This window comes from Chiloscyllium punctatum, chromosome 1 (assembly GCF_047496795.1).
Source record: "Chiloscyllium punctatum isolate Juve2018m chromosome 1, sChiPun1.3, whole genome shotgun sequence".
Classification (NCBI taxonomy): Eukaryota; Metazoa; Chordata; class Chondrichthyes; order Orectolobiformes; family Hemiscylliidae; genus Chiloscyllium; species Chiloscyllium punctatum.
The window spans coordinates 102,125,287-102,146,924 of record NC_092739.1 but is presented as its reverse complement, the minus strand read 5'-3'; the positions used below and the strand labels follow the sequence as shown (position 1 = coordinate 102,146,924).

The 21,638-nt window shown below is 40.0% G+C and overlaps 1 protein-coding gene across 1 annotated transcript in view; it reads left to right on the top strand.

The window, feature by feature from the left end:
• The window catches only part of parp8 (poly (ADP-ribose) polymerase family, member 8), a 410,911-nt gene that overhangs the window by 351,857 nt on the left and 37,416 nt on the right, over positions 1-21,638 (top strand). The window contains exons 16-19 of the mRNA XM_072571640.1: positions 4,820-4,945; positions 9,384-9,449; positions 13,849-13,916; positions 15,180-15,228. Coding sequence (XP_072427741.1) covers positions 4,820-4,945; positions 9,384-9,449; positions 13,849-13,916; positions 15,180-15,228 — 309 coding nt within the window. The remainder of the gene's footprint in view (positions 1-4,819; positions 4,946-9,383; positions 9,450-13,848; positions 13,917-15,179; positions 15,229-21,638) is intronic.

Here is a 21,638-nt window from a genome sequence, read left to right as displayed (position 1 = left end):
GTGACTATCAATGATACAAATATCTCAGCAAGAGGTTCAGCAATCACTTCTCTAGCTTCCCACAGAGTTCTTAGGTACACCTGATCAGGTCCTGGGGATTTATCCACCTTTAACCATTTCAAAGGCATCCAGCATTTCCCCTTCTGTAATCTGGACATTTTGCAAGATGTCACCGTCTATTTCCCTGCAGTTAATATCTTCCATATCCTTTTCCACAGTAAATACTGATGCAAAATATTCATTTAGTATCTCCCCCATTTTCTCTGGCTCCACACAAAGGCCACCTTGCTAATTTTTGAGGTGCCCGATTCTCTCCCTAGTTACCCTTTTGTCCTTAATATATTTGTAAAAACCCTTTGGATGCTCCATAATTCTATTTGCCAAAGCTGTCTCATGTCCCTGTTTTGCCCTCCTGATTTCCCTCTTAAGTATACTCCTACTTTCTTTACACTCTTCTCAGGATTCACTCGATCTATCCTGTCTATACCTAACATATACTTCCTTCTTTTTCTTAACCAAGCCCTCAATTTCTTTAGTCATCCAGCATTCCCTATACCTCCCAGCCTTCCCTTTCACCCTGACAGGAATATACTTTCTCTGGATTCTTGGTATCTTGTTTCTGAAGGCTTCCCATTTTCCAGCGGTCCGTTTACCTTCGAACATCTGCCTCCAATCAGCTTTTGAAAGTTCTTGCCTAATACCGTCAAAATTGGCCTTTCTCCAATTTAGAACTTCAACTTTTAGATCTGGTCTATCCTTTTCCATCACTATTTTAAAACGAATAGAATTATGGTCCCCCCCTGACACCTCAGTCACCTGCCCTGCCTTATTTCCCAAGTGTAGGTCAAGTTTTGCACCTTCTCTAGTATGTACATCCACAGGCTGAATCAGAAAATTGTCTTGTACACACTTAAGAAATTCCTCTCCATCTAAACCTTTAACACTATGACAGTCCCAGTCGATGCTTGGAAAGTTAAAATCCCCTACCATAACTATCCTATTATTCTTACAGATAGCTGAGATCTCCTTACAAGTTTGTTTCTCAATTTTCCTCTGACTATTGGGAGGTCTATAATACAATCCCAATAAGGTGATCATCCCTTTCTTATTTCTCGGTTCCACCCAAATAACTTGCCTGGATGTATTTCCAGGAATATCCTCCCTCAGCACAGCTGTAATGCTATCCCTTAGGAAAAATGCCACTCCTCCTCCTCTCTTGCCTCCCTTTCTATCCTTCCTGTAGCATTTGTAAGCTGGAACATTAAACTGCCAGTCCTGCCCATCCCTGAGCCACGTTTCCGTAATTGCTATGATATCCTAGTCCTATGTTCCTAACCATGCCCTGAGTTCATCTGTTAGGCCTCTTGCATTGAAATAAATGCAGTTCAATTTATTAGTCCTACCTTGTCCCTGCCTGCCCTGACTGTTTGACTCACTTCTGTTCTCAGCTGTACCCGTCTCAGATCGATCTCTTTCCTCACTATCTCCCTGGGTCCCCCCTCCCTCCCCCACCTTACTAGTTTAAATCCTCCCAAGCAGTTCTAGCAAATTTCCCTGCCAGTATATTAGTCCCCTTCCAATTTAGGTGCAATCCATCCTTCTTGTACAGGTCACTTCTACCCCAAAAGAGATTCCAATGATCCAAAAATGTGAATCCTTCTCCCATACACCAGATCCTCAGCCATGCATGCTCTGTCCTCCTATTCCTGCCCTCACTAGCTCTCAGCACTGGGAATAATCCAGATATTACTACCCTTGAAGACCTCCTTTCTAAAATTCTACCTAACTCTCTGTAATCTCCCTTCAGAGTCTCTACCGTTTCCCTTCCAATGTCGTTGGTTCCAATGTGGACAATGACCTCCTGCTGGCCCCTCTCCCCCATGAGAACATTCTGCACCCTCTCTGAGACATCCTTGATCCTGGCACCAGGGAAACAACATACCATTCTGCTTTTTCCCTGCTGGCCACAGAAACGTCTGTATGTACCTCTGACTACAGAATCCCCTAACACAATTGATCTCTTGGAACCCACCGTACCCCTGGTTGCATTAGAGCCAGTCTCAACACCAGAACTTTGGCTGTTCGTGCTACGTTCCCCTGAGAATCCATCACTCCCTACATTTTCCAAAACAGCATACCTGTTTGAAATGGGTATATCCACAAAAGACTCCTGCACTAGCTGCCTACCTCTCTTACCCTTCCTGGAGTTAACCCATCTATGTGACTGTGTCTGAGACATTCCCCCCTTCCTATAACTGCCATCCATCACGTACTGTTACTGTTGCAAATTCCTCATAGCTTCTGTCTGTCTCTCCAACCAATCCACTCGATCTGATAAGATTCGCATCCAACAGCATTTTTGGCAGATATAATCTCTTTAAGCTCTCTTTAAACTCCCACATCTGACAAGAAGTACATATCACTGCAAAGGCCATTTTTGGTCCTTCACAATCTACAGACCCAGAAAATAACACCGTCTTATTCCTCTATAAACACTGCCCCAGGTTAAATTAATAGCTATGGCTTATACTTTAAGTTTAATCAAGAGACTTATCTCCAAAAACATATAATCAAGAAAGAATCCACTATACTCACTACTGCAGCCTCTCTCGGACAGACGTAAAATAACAATTAACTTATCTGATTCTGTGCTGTGAACCTCGCCCAACAGTTCCTCCAAGATTAGTTGTGAAATTCACTGCTTGTTCAATTCCTTCAAGATTAGTTGTGAATTTCATGGTTTGTTAATTTTCCCAGATGCACTCTGATGTCCAGCAAAGCACTATATGGCTGGACAAGTTGAGTTTCTGATCAATGGCAACCCCAAGATGTTGATCATGGGGAAATTCAGTGATGGTCACACAATCGAATGTCAGGGGTAGTGGTGAGATTGTCATTGCCTGGCATCAGTGTTACTTGCCACTTGTCAGCCCAAGCCTGGATATTGTCCAGATCTTGTTGCATTTGAACATAGACTGTTTCACTACCAGAGGATAGTGAATGGTGCTGAACATTGTGCAAACATCAGTGAACCTCCCCATTTCTGACCTTATGGTAGAGAGAAACTCATTGATGAAGCAGCTGAAGATGGTTAGCCCTAAGGAACTCTTGCAGAGATGTCTTGAAGCTGACCACCAACAACCACAGCTTCTTCCTTTGTGCCAGGTATGACTCTGACCAATGCAGGGAAATTGAGTCAGCATCAGCCCAGACCTGGACCCTCTTCTAACACCACATTTACTATGGCTAACTCACTTAGCCTGCATTTCCCTAGACAGTATGGACAATTTAACATGGCCAAACCATCTAAACTGCACATCTTTGGACTGTGGGAGAAAACAGGACCACGCAGAGGAAACCCATGCAGACACGGGGAGAATGTGCAAACTCTACACAGGAGTGGAGTCACCTGAGGCTGGATTCAAACCCAGGTCTCTGGCACTGTGAGTCAGCAGTGCTAACCACTGAGCCACCGTACTAGCCTGGCAGAGAGTTTGCCCCCCAATCCCATTGATTTAAGTTTTGCTATGGCTCCACACTCGGTCAAGTGTAGTCTTGATGTCAACAGCTGTCGATATCACATCTGAGACCTTTGGTAAGAAATTGCTAACTTTGAATACTTTGTATCTTAATAATATTTGGATATACACTTGTAGTGTAACCTATAAAGCTGCAGACCAAGAACTTGAAAAATTGAATTCGGATGGCTCTTTTGTTATCAGAACAGATGAAATAGCCTCCTGCGTAGAATATTTCTGCAACTTAACCAAATCCCAGGACTGTTAACACGTTTGACATTTGAGATTAAGTTACTGATGCTCACTTTGAGTTCAGTCAGGGCCATATATCTCTTGGATATATCGCTTGGATCTGAACTCAAGAGAGGAAGTGAGAGTAACTGCCCTTGATTTCCAGGTCACATTTACCCTGAGTGTGGCATCAAGGGGCTTTAGTAATATTAAGTGGGAATCAGGGGAAAATTCTCCACTGATTTGTCCTACCTGGCACAAAGGTTGTGGTTCTTAGAGGTCATCATCCCATCATGGCAGATGGTAAAGTTTGAATTTGATAAAAAAAAACTGGGATTATGATATTAATGATGACCATGAATCCATACCGATTGTCAGGAAAAATCCTTCTGGTTCTGTCCTTTAGTGATGGAATCTGCCATACTTACCTGATCTGGCCTACATGTGACTCCAGACTCTCAGCAATGTGTTTGACTCTTAACTCCTCTCTGGGCAATTGGGGATGAGCAATAAATGCTGGCCTAGCCAGTGACACCCTCATCCCATGAACGAATAAAAAAATTTGAGGACATGTCTCCAGGAGTTCTTCAGTGAATGTCCTAGGCACAACCATCTTCAGCCGAATCACCAATGATTTGTTCCTGCATCATAAGGTCAAAATTATAATGCCCGCTGATGACTGCACAATGTTCAGCACTGTTTGTATCTGTAAAATACTGAAATTGATCATGTCCAAACACTACAAGACCTCCTAGCTTAGAGGTAGAGCACCAACATTGCATCACAAGGACCCTACCACTGAGCAAGAAATATTTACCACAGAAATAAAAGCCCTATCAACTGAGCTGAAATGAGCAAATAATGCTCCATATTGAACTTAATAATAGCTATTTGTGATTACAAACAATTGAGATCATTTTTGGAGTTGGTGGTTCTGCTTTAGAACCTCATCCGAAATCTGGATGCATATTGCTTTTGGGCACAGTAAACCACACAAAGAGTATGTGCCTAATACGCTTGGTCCTATCTCACTGACCATACTTCCAATTGATTCTTTTCTGTTATTGCAGGTGGTGGATTTGCTAGTGTCTATGTGCCGATCTGCTCTGGAATCTCCCAGAAAAGTAGTCATTTTTGAGCCATATCCATCTGTAGTGGATCCCCTTGATCATCGGAGCCTGGCATTTAATCCTAGGGTATTTTGCTTTTGTGTTAATTAACATCTGCTTAATGACTGTCTAGTATATCACTGGTACCTGAATGATTACTTAGTATTAGGCCAATGACGTACAATGTGGGAAAATGTGAATATGCCCACTTAAGCAGAAAAATGGATAGAATATCAGAATTCATTGAATAGAGGGATCTGTGTACTTATGAATTACAAAACATTAATACACAAGTGCAGCAAGTCATTAGGTAGGCATGTGGAATGATGGTGTTTATTTTAGTGACAACAGAATATAAAAGTAGGAAAGTTTTATTGCGGGTAGTAATGAACTTTTTAAACACTTCATTTGACACTTGTCTAGTTATTGCACAGGGCAAAAGTGGAGCAAGATTGGCCTGCAAGACTGCAGATGCTGGAAACCAGAGTCGAGGCAGGCATCCTTGCAAGAGGATTTGTAGTTAGGTTAAAATCAACTAGGAGAAAGTGAGGACTGCAGATGCTGGAAACCAGAGTCTAGATTAGAGTGGTGCTGGAAAAACACAGCAGGTCAGGCATCATCCGAAGAGCAGGAAAATCGACGTTTCGGGCAAAAGCCCTTCATCAGGAATAGAGGCAGTGTGCCTGCAGAATGGAGAGATAAATGAGAGGGGGGTGGGGGTGGGGAGAAAATAGCATAGAGTACAATAGGTGAATAGGGATGGGGATGAAGGTGATAGGTCAGAGCGAGTCTATTTCAGGGCAAGGTTGCCTGGCTTGAAGAAGTTTTCCTCCTCTCTCTACAAGAATCTCAGTGAGTCTCTCTCTTAGTGCATCCCCCAGGTCATCTCATCTGTCCTGAAGCTCTTCAACCATGTCCTGAAACATACTCTCTCTGACCTATCACCTCCATCCCCACCCCCATTCACCTAATATACTCTATGCTACTTTCTCCCCACCCCCACCCCCCTCTTATTTATCTCTCCACTCTGCAGGCACCCTGCCTCTATTCCTGATGAAGGGCTTTTGCCCGAAACATCGATTTTCCTGCTCCTCGGATGCTGCCTGACCTGTTGTGCTTTTCCAGCATCACTTCAATCTAGTTTATTGCACTGACTGGACCTCATCATATACTTAACGTATCCTGCTTAATTCAGTGCATCACATATAATTTGGGTGAAGGCTTGTCTCTGTAATCATATTGAGAGCTGAAAATATGTTGCTGGAAAAGTGCAGCAAGTCAGGCAGCATCCAAGGAGTATGAGAATCGACGTTTCGGGCATGAGCCCTTCCTGAAGAAGGGCTCATGCCCGAAACGTTGATTCCTGAAGAAGGGCTCATGCCCGAAACGTTGATTCTCCTGCTCCTTGGATGCTGCCTGCCCTGCTGCTCTTTTCCAGCAACACGTTTTCAGCTCTGATATCCAGCATCTGCAGTCCTCACTTTCTCCTCTGTAATTATATTGGTTGAATTGACATTTATGCAGCCTAAATCTTAGCAATTGGTTTACATTTACATTGACCCACCATGTTTACAATTACCATCTCATCTCCAACCTCTCATTCCTCTCTGAGCTTCTTGAATGTATTGTTATCTCCCAAATCCATGTCAGCCTTTCCAGGAACCCAATCTTTGAATTCCTCCAATTCAATGTTTGGCCAGTACATTATTGAAATAACTCTTATCAAAGGCACAAATGAATGTGACTATTCTAACTTATTCTTTTTAATCTGCATTCAACCTTTGACACTGTTGATGAGGATGGAGTTGTAGTTTCGACAAATATTTAATAATGAATGGGAATATGGATTTGGAGTAGGAGTTCAAATACTTGAAGGAACATAAGAATTCTGTGTTGCTGCAGATTGTTATCTGCAGAGTAGAGTTGATTAGCTGTATTGTGAAATGGATAGATCTGCCAAAGTTTATCTCAATTACGTTTGGGGATCTGAAGGGTTGTTTTATATCTAAATTCTCTCAGGATGATAAGTAGGTAGCATAAAGTTCACGGTAGAATAATATGAATGTAAAATGTAGATAATAGCCTTTTTACATTCTTCCTTTAGGTTTTTATAAACCTAGTCACATTTAAATGAAAATGATTGCTCAGCATAAAAATGCATACAAGTAGATTTCAGGAATAAGCTTAAATTTAATGTACTCAATTCAATTTATTTTACTTGCTCAAGCTATTCACATTCACCATAGAAATTTCTTTTTCAGTCATGTATCTTGACTGCATTAAAATTGACTATCTTTACACTTGTTAGACATCTATATAAGTCTGTATAAGTCCATTAAAAAGCTTAATGGAATTTTAAATTCTAGCACCATTGTTAAAGAATGTAAAAGCCAGGACACAATGGTGAGCCTATCTACCTGACCTTAATAAGACTTTAATTAGAGAATTTTGTGTATCATTGTCATTCTCATTTTAAGAAGATCCACTCAGCCAGGAAATTCAAATATAATGAAACACTTGAAAAGTTGGGACTTTCCTATTAGAACACAGATTGTCAGTCAATATGACTATAATTTTTTTTAATTGTAAAGGATGAAGCAGGACTATTAGCAATAGATGTTTGCTCATAGTTTAGGATCTAGAACTAGGAACTATGAATGACATGTATAAGGTTTAGAATGGGGAATAAGAGAACATTTTCTTCACTAATAGTTAAGGGTTTGTGTAATGTACTTTGTGTTAGTCTCTGGTGCAGAAAAAGTGGGCTGGACCCAATGGAAGTTCCACATCCATTTCTGACAGTTTCCATTTTTACTAGTAGGGGAAGGTGGACTAGGTATGATTCACATAGATGGGAAACCAGAATTCAAAAGAGCTATGTGTACATAAGTTCAAAGACACCCCACTTTGACTTTTGCAACAACCTTATTCCACAATATGAGAGTCACAAATGGACTAACTGCTCTTTAGGATGGATATGAACTGTCTAACACTCCCCATTTGAAGTTTTTTAAAAATGTTCTTCTTTTTGAATTGTTTAAAAATAAAGTTGTAACTATAAGTTTGTTACTACTAAAATATATCTCTGGACCACTTTGTATTGAGAGATCAATTGGTGTATATTCTGTTCATATAGTTTCAATAAAGTTCTTAGAACAACGAACAAAGATAATTTCAGTACAGGAACAGGCCCTCTGGCCCTCCATGCCTGCACCGATCCAGATCCACTATCTAAACCTGCCACATATTTCCTTGTTGACACTTTTTGTCAAGTATACTCATTATGAATGCTTGACTGAATTTCAAAATTGAAACCATCTCAGCATGTTTCTGAGTTCACATTTTGATTGACAACTAAAGGAATTAGGAGAAAGTGAGGACTGCAGATGCTGGAGAGTCAGAGTTGAATAGTGTGGCGCTAGAAAAACACAGCAGGGTCAGGGAGCATCCACAGAGCAGGAGAGTTGATGTTTCAGGCTTAAGCCCTTTATCAGGTTTGTGCCCAAAGCTCTTTGGAAGTGCCTAACCTGCTGTGCTTTTCCAATACCACATTTTTCAACTAAAGAGGTTAGTAAAGGATTAAGAGTATGAACAGAAAAATATTAGTTTCATCAATGATTAGTTGTTTGACATTTAAAAGTTTGGAAATTTTCATGAGGAGCTTTTGTTTTCCATGATACAGGGAGGCTGCATTAAACCTAGGTGTTCGTTTGGAGGTATATGTTGGCATGGAGTCTGAGAGGCCATGGTGGAAGGTGGTGGGGAAATGAAGGTCCAAAGAACAGAGGTCTCCTTGACACTCATGTCCTCCTAGCATTCGTGAGTGAGGTCAGCAGACATGACTTCATTACAAAGCTGGACCCATCACCTCTCCCCCGACCAGAAACAAAAGCCTTGTGATTCGGAACTTTCTTATTGAGGCAGTTCCAGCAAATCGGGTAATGTCTTGACTCAGACTTGACAGGGCGAATAACAAAAGAGCTGGTGGGAGAATCTAGAGTCAGAAGTCACTCATTAAAAATAAGGGGCTGCACCTTGTAAGGTAAGCGATGAGGAGAATTCTTTCTTCTTCCTGAGGGTTGAGATTCCCTGGAAAACTCTTCTGCATACTTGAAAAGCTGAGGCAAATAAATTTTTGATAAGTAAAAGACTGAAAGATTATCAGGGGTTTGCAGGAATATGGAGTTGAGGTTAAAATAAAATCAGTAGAATAAATTCAAAGGGCTGATTGACCTTACCCTGCCCTTGATTCATATGTTTGTACATTCTTCCCTCTGTCGCCAAAATTACTGTAGCAATGTGCAAGATTAGATTGGTGTGTAGGTGCAATAGGTGGAGGTGAGTAAATACAGTCATATCTAATTGTGAAACAGCAACATCGAGGGGTAAATGATCTGATTCAGTTTCACAACTGTGATGCAGTATTATGGATTTGAAACAGAATTAAGGCACCTTAGTATTGTTAATCATCATCTTGCCTATATTGTAAACTCTGTGCTAAAATGTCTTTCTTATTTTTAACCAGAAAAAAGATTATGAACGATTAGTTAAAGCACTGGACAGCATCACATCCATCAGGGAAATGACCCAGGTAAGCCCCAAAGCACTAGACTGCATTCACTGGGACAAAGCTACATCTATCAACATTCAAAATAACTAGGGATACAGGGGAGGTCCAGTTCCAAAAAAACGAAATCTTCTTGGAAAATCCACTCAAGAAGGTGACCAATCCGAAAAGACCTCTTATAAAGAGACTGGAAGGAAATAGTAAGGAGCCTATCAGCAACAAACATGGGAGAGAGCCAACCTGTGGTTGGACAAACAATGTGAGTGGAGGCAGTCAGCAAGGTCAGGAGAACGGGGGTAGGATCAGGAAGCCATATCAATGGGTAGGGGAGCAAAACTGGTCAACAAGACAGGTGAAGTTCGGAATGGGGTCAAGAGGTGTGAGTTTGGGGGGCTATGGGTGCAGATGTGCACTGGCTAGATAAAAGCTGTGATGTGGAGGTGCCAGTGTTGGATTGGGATGGACAAAGTCAGAAGTCACATGACATCAGGTTATAGTCCAACAGGTCACCAGGTGAAGGAACAGCACTCCAAAAGCTTGTGATTTCAAATAAATCTGTTGGACTCTTACCTGGTGTCATTGACGTCTGACTTAGATAAAAGCTGTAAGACTTCAGAAGCTTACACATGGGGGAAAATATAGTAGATGTTGATTGTGAAGAAAGCTATGCTAGTTCTATAATTTAACATTTTATAAAGATTTGGATTTATTTATTCTCATATCATAAAGTGTCTTACGTATCTGAGATGCAGTGACAGTGTTAGAATAATGCATGCAATGATTTAGCTGTGACCTTGCCAATCTGTGAAGACCGTGGTTAGGGTGATGACATTTTTGTGTATGGAAGTGTAGTTTAAAAAGTGCTTGTTGCTAATGTAGGCCTGCTGTCATGTGCAAATTAAAAAGTTGTTGGATCTAGGAAATTAATGTTTTTCTTGTTTGTTGTGGTTTTAAGTTTAAATAGCAATGATGATTATTGGGGAGATTGATGAATTCTTCTAATTCTGCTTCTGTGAGAGTCCAAATTGCTATATATCAATACAAAAAGAGAGTGTATTACTACGAATTGATTGTATAATCTTATGGAGGAATTAGTGAGACTGAGAAAGAAGTTCCTGAAAATCAATAAGTAATACTTGCGAAATCTCAAGAGGAGCCTTTGAGAAAAAATATTTTGAGCCTTACTGCTATAATCAGCATGTATTGTAAACTATAAAAAGGAAAACTCTGCAAAAGTAGTTTTTATTCTAATTTTCTTCATTACTAAGAAAATATATTTGTCTCTGGCTGCAAAATATTATCAAGTGAATCACCCTTTGAGATTTACCATTCCTTAACCCTTTAAAAGTTTCACAGGTGCTGAATGTTTTGTGAAAAGGACACTATTACTAACATTGTAGCCTGTATTTTATAACAGAAACAGAGAAAATAGGAGCAGCTGGATGATCATCCAACTCAATACCCTGATCTCACTTTCCGCCCATATGCCTTGATCCCTTTAAGCCCCAATGCTAACCCAACTCCTTCTTGAAATCATATAATGTTTTGACCTCAATTCCTTTCTGTGGTAATGAATTCCATAGACTCGCCACTCTCTGGGCAAGGAGAAAGTGAGGATTGCAGATGCTGGAGATCAGAGTCAAAAAGTGTGGCACTGGAAAAACACAGCCGATCAGGAAGCATCCGAGGTGCAGGAGAGTTAATGTTTCAGGCATATTCCTGATGACGGCTTTATGCCTGAAATGTCAGCTCTCCTGCTTGTTGGATGCTGCCTGACCTGATCTGCTTTTCCAGCGCCACACTTTTTGACTCTGGGCGAATCCAAGGAAACTTTTATAGAACTATCAAATCTCAAAATATGATCTCGTTGAGTGATTATACATGAAAATTCAGCAAATAATGTGACTTTGAGAATTAAGGCAAATCCAAGTTGGCATTAATTCTCATCTAAGGAAAAAAAATTGACAATGAATGATTTCAAGCATTGTTAGTTGTATATTACTGCTCCCTATTTTATGAATTGCATAGCAGCCTCAGAGAGAATTAGAACAAACATGCAAATCTTCATGAGGTGGTGCACTCAGATATTTTACACAAATATGAGAAATATATTCGACCAAATTCACCTGCTTTAAGTGTTCACATTTCCTGTTTTTGAAATCCTTTTGATTTTCTCAAATCACACATGATGCTTCCTTTCTCTTTGCAATGTTATATTGTCAATTTTCTGATCCCACCTAATCACTACCTTTGTTTTTCTCTTTCCATGTGTGTGTTAACTCCTTCCCTCAGTTGGTCTCTTTCTATAAGCTATTCACCTGTAATTACTTTCAGTTCTGATGCAGAACTATGCTTGAAAAATTAAAACTTAACCTTTCCTTATAGTTGCTGCCTTTCATGCTGAATATTTACAGCATTTTTTTGTTTATGTTTGAAAATCTATTTATTGCTGCAGTCTCTTATAGAGCACTGGAGTAAGGTACTTTGAACAAGAGATATTGTCTCAGACTTACAAGAACTACTTGCATTTCTATAGCATCTTTAAGGTAGTCAAATATTCCAAGGTGTCACTTTTATATTTTGCATAAAATGCATTCATTTTGTTTTGTGCACTGTTTTTGTGTTTTCTAACCAAATGTTTTATGCAAATAGCTAATGGCCTGTGACCAGTGGTGTGCGGCAAGGATCAGTGCTGGCTCCAATGCTTTTTGTTATTTATACAAATGATTTGGATGTGAACATAGTTAGTAAGTTTGCAAATGATACCAAAATTGGAGGTGTAGTGGACAGACAAGAAAGTTACCTCAGAGTTCAACAAGACCTTGATCAGATGGGCAGGTGGATCTGGGAGTGGCAGATGGAGTTTAATTTAGATAAATGTCAGGTACTGCATTTTCGAAAGGCAAATCAAGGCAGGACTTATATGCTTAATAGAAATATGCTGAACAAAGAGACCTTGGAGTACAGTTGCATAGTTCCTTGAAAGTGGAGTCACAGGTAAATATGAAATGAAGAAGGCTTTTGGTATGCTTTCCTTTATTGGTCAGAGCAAGTTGGGATGTCATGTTGTGGTTGAACAGTACATTGGTTGGGCCACTTTTGGAATATCGCATACAATTCTGGTCTCCCTGCTTTCGAAATGATGTTGTGAAATTTGAAAGGGTTTCAAAAAGATTTCAAAGGATGTTGCCAGGGTGGAGGGTTTGAGCTATAGAGAGAGGCTGAATAGACTAGGGCTATTTTCCCTGGAGCATTGAAGACTGAGGGGTGTCCTAATGGAAGTTTATGAAATCATGAGACATGGATTGGGAGAACAGAGTTCAGAACTACAATTTAAGATGAGAGGGGAAAGATTTAAAAGGGACGTAAGGGGCAACTTTTTCACACAGAGGGTGGTGCTGCCAGAGGATGAGTTGGAGGTTAGTTCAATAACAATAGACATTATATGGTTATATGAATAGGAAGGTTTTAGAGGGATATGGGCCAAATGCTGGCAAATGGGACAAGATTAATTAAGGATGTCTGGTCGGTACGGATGAGTTGAACGAAGGGTTTGTTCCTGTGCTGTACAGCTCCTTGACTGTATGTCTAGATTATACTAGAATCATGCATATTTTCCTAGAGGATGTTCCCTATTCCATTCCACTCCAATAATTTTGTTAACTCCTACCAGTGATGTTACATGCTACACTAAAATTGTAAGGCAATTTCTGCACTATACAATGTGATCATTGTGGAATATGAAGGGGCTGCACTTACTAAAATCATTCATTTCATCTTTATTTAAGTGTTTTCTGGATGTAACCCAGACAGTTCTGCAGGGAGACAAGTGTTGAACTATAAAGCCTAATGTATTAAGAGATCTTCACACTTTTAGTAGATCCATTAAAATGATGATTAAATTAAATGCAATAAAATCATTGTGGAGGTGACATTAAATAGAACATGTCATGGTCAGATGGCAATGAAGATGTTGATTTCCATGCTTGCTGCTGACTCAGTAATTTTATACTCTGTAGCTGCTTGGGGCATGTCCTTTGTATAATATAGTGATTATTAACAAGATGGAAGGCTGTTATGTCTGATACAATAAGAGAAAATCTGAACTTAAACAGAAAACATTAGATATACACAAAAAAATCTCCCAGCATCTGAACAGAGGTAAATAATCTTGTGAGCATGTGGGCTTTTAATGAATTTCAAAAATATTAATTTAGCTGTTGATGTTTTGGTGAGATGTGTGCATATATTCATTGACTGCTATTTGTAATACAATATACTGTGATGCTTTGGTCACAATTGAGCACATCAGGTGCAACGGGAAAAATAAAAACACTATGCAGCACTTTTCACTGTATTTTGTAACAATATGCATGTAACAGTAAATAAATCAAATGTTTATTTTCTTCTAAAATTTCAATAGGCACCATACTTGGAAATCAAGAAACAAATGGACAAGCAGGATCCTCTGGCACATCCTCTGTTACAATGGTACTTGTATTTAAGCATTAAATGATTAAATCTCATGGAATGAATAAGAATGTTTCCTGTAACCCCTTCAGTTTAGCCTGCTCAGAGTTGAGGACTTGAATCAATCTGACTACAGATGGTTCTCGTATAAAGTGTGTTTTGTCAGCGAGGTTTGGCTATAACATCGCTGAAGAATTAGAGAACAGTGTTTTCGAGAACACTTACCACTGTTTGCAATAGCCTGATTCCAGCAGCAATTGGTTCGTATGCTTTGTTCTACCCATACGCTGACGTCAGCACTGAAGTCTCCGCGCTGTTCTGCGCATGTGCCAATGTCAGCTGCCATCAGAGCATGTGTGAGTTATAGTACCATACTTTGAGCAGTTTCATCTCAAAAATTAAACTCACGAATGTTCATCGCTCTCCCTCTGAGACAAGAATATTCTTGCACAATTCGTATATAAGACCCATATAATTCCTGTTGGATTGCACTACTCTTATCCATTTGCCTTTCTGATTTGATTTTGTACTTGCATATCACACAATCAAAACCAACCCCCAAGAAACAGTCAGAAGACAATCAGCCACAGCCTTCCACTTCTGCAGCCACAACTCCACCTGAAGGTGGTGATGACGATGACCCTCTATCCCTTCAATAACAATATTTTTTCAATGTAATGTGTTAAATTTACTTCTATTTTGTTATTAAATATGATTTAAACCTCCATTCAGGCTCTTCTATACTTTATGTTAGGCTTTTGGATGATTTTTGAGCAATCGGTGTTTTTGTTTGCTGGTCTGCCCCGAAGCCCCATTATTTGTATTTAGCAAAGTTTCACTGGAAAGCAACTATGACATTATAGGAGAACTACCAGTACAGTAATACATATTTCTTACATTTCCTCATTTCCACTGTCCAATCAGATTTGGTCCATTAAATAAATCTTTTTTTGTTTACAAGTGATTTGAGGAGAGATAATATACGAGTTACGCTGAAAAGTCATTTTTTGCAGTCCAATTTTCTGATCCTCCCTGATAGTAGACACACTGCCTTATTTCCATGGAACATTTTCCTGTTTATGTTGTTGCATACCTTTCCTTTATGAACAACTGTTTCTGATATTATAGTCACAGAGACAAATCACTTTGATTGCGCAACAAGGTGCTTTTGTTTAATTTCCCTTGATAACCAGGAGGTCTGTTAATTATTTGTCTTTCTTTATTATCGTGTTGAAATTACTGATTCAAGGATGCAAAGTGACACATTGTTTCTGTTTTAACCAGGATAATTTCCAGTAACAGATCCCATATTGTAAAATTACCTGCAAACAGGGTAAGTAACTTGATCATTGTATCCAAGATGAAATGTTGTATTTGCGATAAAATAATTTTGTTTGCAGACCTGTGAATATAGAAATCAGTGATTATTCTACTCTCTGTTGACTTTTTAACTAGATGTGATGCACCCCATATAATGCATAGACCAGTTTGGGAAAGGAGCATTGCCTTGTTAGATATCCACAGTACTGTAGCTGTAGCAGCATGACACCTGCTTAGTTATGTAATTCATTCATGGAATGCAAGTATCACTGATAAATCCAACATTAATTTTCAATGTCTACCTGTTCTCGAAGGTGATGGTCAATGGCATTCTTAAATTGTATTATAGTTTGTACACTCAAAGTATTGTAATGGAGGGACTTGCAAGTTTTTAGGTGCAGTGACATTGAATGCTGGTATAATTACAAGTCAAGATGATGGGAGATTTGAAGGGAAACTTTCGTGTGATAAGGTTTCTTGGTCTCTGGTCCTTCAAGCCAAAGTGATTGAAGTTTATGTGGTGGTTTTAAAGAAAACATAAAGCATTATGATAATGGTGGCCCGATTGGTATGCTTTTCCAGAAATTTTGAACTGACCCTCAATTCCTTTCACCTCCTTTGCTGAGTTCCCGGATCCCAGACTTAGCTATATCACAACATCCTCTGAAATTTGGGATATTACGGGATAGATAAGATAGGATAAGGAGAAAAAGGGAGGCTCCTGACAGACAGAGGGCTTAAAACAGCAAAAGCCTGAGAGGAGTACTGAATGTGAAAGAGGGAACTTAAAAAGATTAGTTGAACTAAAATGATACATGAAAGGATTAGAGCAGATAAAATAAAGGCAAATCCTCAATTTCTCTATACGCACATTAAGGATAATGAGGGAAAGTATAGAACTCATTAAAGACCACAGCAGCAATTTGTGCATGGAGGCAGAGGATGTAGTTACATTTCTAAATGAATACTTTGTATTCAGTAGTGCAAGGGATGATGTGGGTGTTGAAGTTAAGTAGAAGAACTGTGGTACAAACTAAAGAAGTTAGCATAGACAGAGGGGAGGACAGGATTAAAACTGGATAAATCTTTAGGGCTGGATAAAATCAGTCCCAGATTGTTGAGTGATGCAGGGGAGGAAATAGCAGGGACACTTGCAAAATTGATCAATTCCACTTGACACAGGAGAGATGCTTGAGGACTGGAGTACCACCAATGTGGTACCATTGTTAAAGAAGGGAGCAAGAAATAAACCAGGACATGGCAGATTGGTCAGTCTAACCTCAACGGCAAGGAACTATTGGAAGCAATTCTGAGGGACTGAATTAATCAGCACTTGGAGAAGCAGGGACTAATCAAGGATAGTCAGCATGGGTTTTCTCAAAGAGAAGTCATGTCTGACCAGCTTGACTGAATTTTTCAAAGAGGTGACCTGAAGTGTATACATGAGGGCAATGCATTGGATATAGTCTACTTAGACTTCAGCAAGGCTTTTGATAAGGTCAGACACGGGAGATGGATAGTGAAGGTAAGAGCCTATGGGATCCAAGGAAAATGGCAAAGTGGATCCAATATTGGCTGAATTGCAGAGAGCAGAGGGTGATGGTTGAGGGGTGTTTTTGTGATTGGAAGTCTGTGTCCATTGGATTTCACAGGGGTCAATGTTGGGACTCTTGCTGTTTGTGGTTTATATAAATGACTTAGAAAAAAATGTTGCAGGGTTGATCAATAAGTTCGTGGAGGATACAGAAATTGTTAGGTTGTAAACAATGAGGAGGGTAACCTTGTATTACATGGACGGTCTGGTCAGATGGGTTGAGAGTGTGGTGCTGGAAAAGCACAGCAGGTCTGGCAGCATCCGAGGAGCAGGGAAATCAACATTTTGGACATAAGCCCTTCATCAGGCTTATGCCCAAAATGTCAATTCTCCTACTCCAGCATCTGCAGTCCTCACTTTCCACTGGTCAAATGGGTTGATCAGTATAAATAGAATTCAATCAAAATACAGTCAGAGAATGCATTTCTGCAGAACAATCAAGACAAGGGGATACATGCTAAATGGGAGGACTGTGGGAAGCACCAAGGATCAGAGGGACCTCTTAAGGTTTCAGGAACAGGTGAATAAAGAGGTTAAGATGGCATATGGGATATTTGCTTTTCATAGGTAAGACATAGAGTTTAAAAGCAGGGACGTTATGTGAAAATTGTATAACACGTTAGGCCACACCTATATTGGATGCAGTTTTGGAATCCACGTTATCGGTGGGATGTAATTGCACTGGAGAGGATGCAGAGGAGATTTACCTGGATGTGCCCTGGGCTGGAGAGTCTCACTTACAAAAAGAGATTGAACAAACTGGGATTTTTTTTTCTGCGACCAGAGGAGATTGAAAGCGGACATAGAGTCATAGAGATGTACAGCACGGAAACAGACCCTTCAGTCCAACTCATCCACGCCGATCAGATATCCCAACCCAATCTCATCCCACCAGCCAGCAGCTGGCCCATATCCCTCCAAACCCTTCCTATTCATATACTCACCTAAATGCCATTTAAATGTTGCAATTGTACTAACCTCCACCACTTCTTCTGGAAGCTCATTTCATACACAGACCACCCTCTAAGTGAAAAAGATTGCTCCTTAGGTCCCTTTTATATCTTTCCCCTCTCACCCTAAACTGATGCTCTCGAGTTCAGTACTCCCCCACACCAGGGAAGAGACTTTGCCTATTTATCCTATCCATGCCCCTCACAATTTTGTAAACCTCTATAAGGTCACCCCTCAGCCTCCGACGCTCCAAGGAAAACAGCCCCAGCCTGTCCAGCCTCTCCCTATAGCTCAAATCCTCCAACCCTGACAACGTCCTTGTAAATCTTTTCTGAATCCTTTCAAGTTTCATAACATCTTTCCGATAGGAAGGAGACTAAAATTGCATGCAATATTCCAACAGTGGCCTAACCAATGTCCTGTACAGCCGCAACATGACCTCACAACTCCTGTACTCAATACTCTGACCAATAAAGGAAAGCATACCAAACGCCTTCTTCACTATCCTATTTACCTGCGACTCCACTTTCAAGGAGCTATGAACCTGCACTCCAAGGCCTCTTTGTTCAGCAATACTCCCTAGGACCTTACCATTAAGTGTATAAGTCCTGCTAAGATTTGCTTTCCCAAAATGCAGCACCTCGCATTTATCTGAATTAAACTCCATCTGCCACTTCTCAGCCCATTGGCCCATCTGATCAAAATCCTGTTGTAATCTTCGCTGCCCACTATACCTCCAATTTTGGTGTCATCAGCAAACTTACTAACTGTACCTCTTATGCTCACATCCAAATCATTTATATAAATTATGAAAAGTAGTGGACCCAGCACCGATCCTTGTGGCACTCCACTGGTCACAGGCCTCCAGTCTGAAAAGCAACCCTCCACCACCACCCTCTGTCTTCTACCATTGAGCCAGTTCTGTATCCAAATAGCTAGTTCTCCCTGTATTCCATGAGATCTAACCCTCCTAATCAATCTCCCAAGGGGAACCTTGTCGAACACCTTACTGAAGTCCATATAGATCATGTCTACCACTCTGCCCTCATCAATCCTCTTTGTTAGTTCTTCAAAAAACTCAATCAGGTTTGTGAGACATGATTTCCCACGCACAAAGCCATGTTGGCTATCCCTCATAAGTCCTAGCCTTTCCAAATACATTTGCATCATGTCCCTCAGGGTTCCCTCCAACAACTTGGCCACCACCAACTTCAGGCTCACCGGTCTACAGTTCCCTGGCTTAACCTTACCACCTTTTCTAAACAGTGGCACCACGTTAGCCAACCTCCAGTCTTTCGGCACTTCACCTGTGAATACCAATGATACAAATATCTCAGTAGGAGGCCCAGAAAGCATTTCCCTACCTTCCCACAGAGTTCTAGGGTACACCTGATCAGGTCCTGGGGATTTCAAGACATCCAGCACTTCCTCCTCTGTAATCTGGACATTCCACATATTCCATATCCTTTTCCACAGTAAATACTGATGCTAAATACTCGTTTAGTATCTCCCCCATTTCCTGTGGCTCCACACAAAGGCTGCCTTGCTGATCTTTGAGGGACCGTATTCTCTCCCTAGTTACCCATTTTTGTTAGATTAGATTAGATTACTTACAGTGTGGAAACAGGCCCTTCAGCCCAACAAGTCCACACTGACCCACCAAAGTGCAACCCACCCAGACCCATTCCCCTATATTTACCCCTTCACCTAACACTACGGGCAATTTAGCATGGCCTATTCACCTAATCTACACATTTTTGGATTGTGGGAGGAAACCGGAGCATCCGGAGGAAACCCATGCAGACACTGGGAGAATGTGCAAACTCCACACAGAGAGTTGCCTGAGGCAGGAATAGAACCCAGGTCTCTGGCGCTAACCACTGTGCTACCGTGCCGCCCACAGAGAGGGCAGCCCTGCCTGACTCCAGATCTGACTGGGAAGCTATCTGATTTCCACCCATTGATTGAGACTGCACTGACAATGTTGGTGTAGAGCAGTCTGATCCAATTGCATACCACAGCACTCCAACAGAACCTTCTTTGTCCTTAATGTATTTGTAAAAAACCTTTGGATTCTCCTTAACTCTATTTGCCATAGCTATCTCATGTCTCCTTTTTGCCCTCCTCATTTCCCTCTTAAGTGTACTCCTATTGCCTTTATACTCTTTGAAGAAAAATGATGAAATAGCAGCTTAGAGGGAGAATTTAACTTTAGCTATCATTGTCAATTCTTGCGCAAATTGTGCCTGGTTTGAAAATTATTGTTTCATCCAAGTTTTTGTTCAAACTAATTTGTATATCGCCAAATGCTATAAACCAGCGCAATTGGACTATGCTTTAAAGTACTCTTATTTTAAATGTTGCTTTTAAAATTAATCCTTGGTATATTTAAGAGTGTTAGCTTCATGAAATTGAATTAATAATGTTGAAAATGTAAATATTGCAAAAATAAGAATTTTAAATCACTGTATTGACCCAACACGGGAGTAATTCAGTTTTAAGTTGCTAAAATGTTCAAAAATAAAGAAATTTCTATTCTGATTAGATTGAGTTTTAGTAGTAAACTCTTCAACAGGTTTATATTGAAAATATACCAGTTCATGACGTCGAGCTCAAATTCTGCAGCCTGATATTTGGTTTCTCTGTGAACATCTGTAAATAAAGCTGGCTAGAGGAAGCTCCCAATAATGATGATTTATATCTGTAGCTGTAGCCAGTTTTATGGGTGGGGATTATCTTTAAAGCAAGTGCTAAAAATCGTGGAAGCTCAAAGCTCAATTTATGCTGCACACAATTTATATTTAAAATGTTGTGATAATTTGCCTTGACCTTGCTAATATTGAAAAATTGTAGTTAAAAAAAACTACAGCAAGACTTTATAGCTTTATTTTGTGAAATAAAGAAATACCGACGATTAGAAAATTGTCATTTTTTTAACTCCTTTTCTCTTACAATTTGATCTCTTCGTCATTGGTCCTTTCATTCGTGGCACTGGGCACTTAATGGCAAACACAATTAGCTACAAAGGAATGAAGCGATCAAAGGTGGAAAAGTTTATATTACATCAAATTCTGGACTTTAAACTGTCAAAACTTTGGGTTCGGGCCAACTTTCTATTGCAACAAGGGGAAATATTCATTTATTTTCCCACTCAGAAAAAATGAAGAACTGTCTTTCACATGGCAATGAATGAGTAACAAAAGGAAATGCTGGACTGTCTGATGCATACTTTGTCTCAGAATCTAATTCTATTAATAGCAGCTAAAATATGATGTTTCTACAGATATTATGTTTTAGTGCTTATCAAGCAGCTAGTGAGATATTTAACTGTCAGATCATTCATAAATGTCAGATTATCACTTATAGTCTTCTAAATGTCAGACAATTGTGCCCTATAGTGCCCAAATGTGCTGAAAATGGGAAGACAGCAGCATCAAAAGTCTTAGGTGAATGATAGCAAGGACGTTTTGAATAGGAGAAGCTGAGTCACTGCCTCCACTCTCCATACATCAACATTTAAAGAACAAAGTTCAAGTTCAATTAAACCAAATCCCCGAAGGTGACAAGGTGGGACAAGTAAAACCAGAAGTTGCTAGATAATGAAAAAGACAGCGAGTAAAATGAAGCAGATAAGGGTGCATTGTTGTTAGGTCAGTAATCACTAGGGTGATTATAAAAAGTTCAGAAAGTTTAGTTTGGTGAAAAAAGAGAAGCAGAGTGAAAGTTTCTGAAGCGACTGGCAACTAGTTTAATATGGAATCCAAATGCCTTCTGCAGGTAGGTAAATAGCAAAACACTGGAGTGGGACAAATTAGAGATCAAAAAGTGAAGTGTGCATGAAGGTAGAGGGAGTGGCCAAGTTATTAAATGAGCAATTA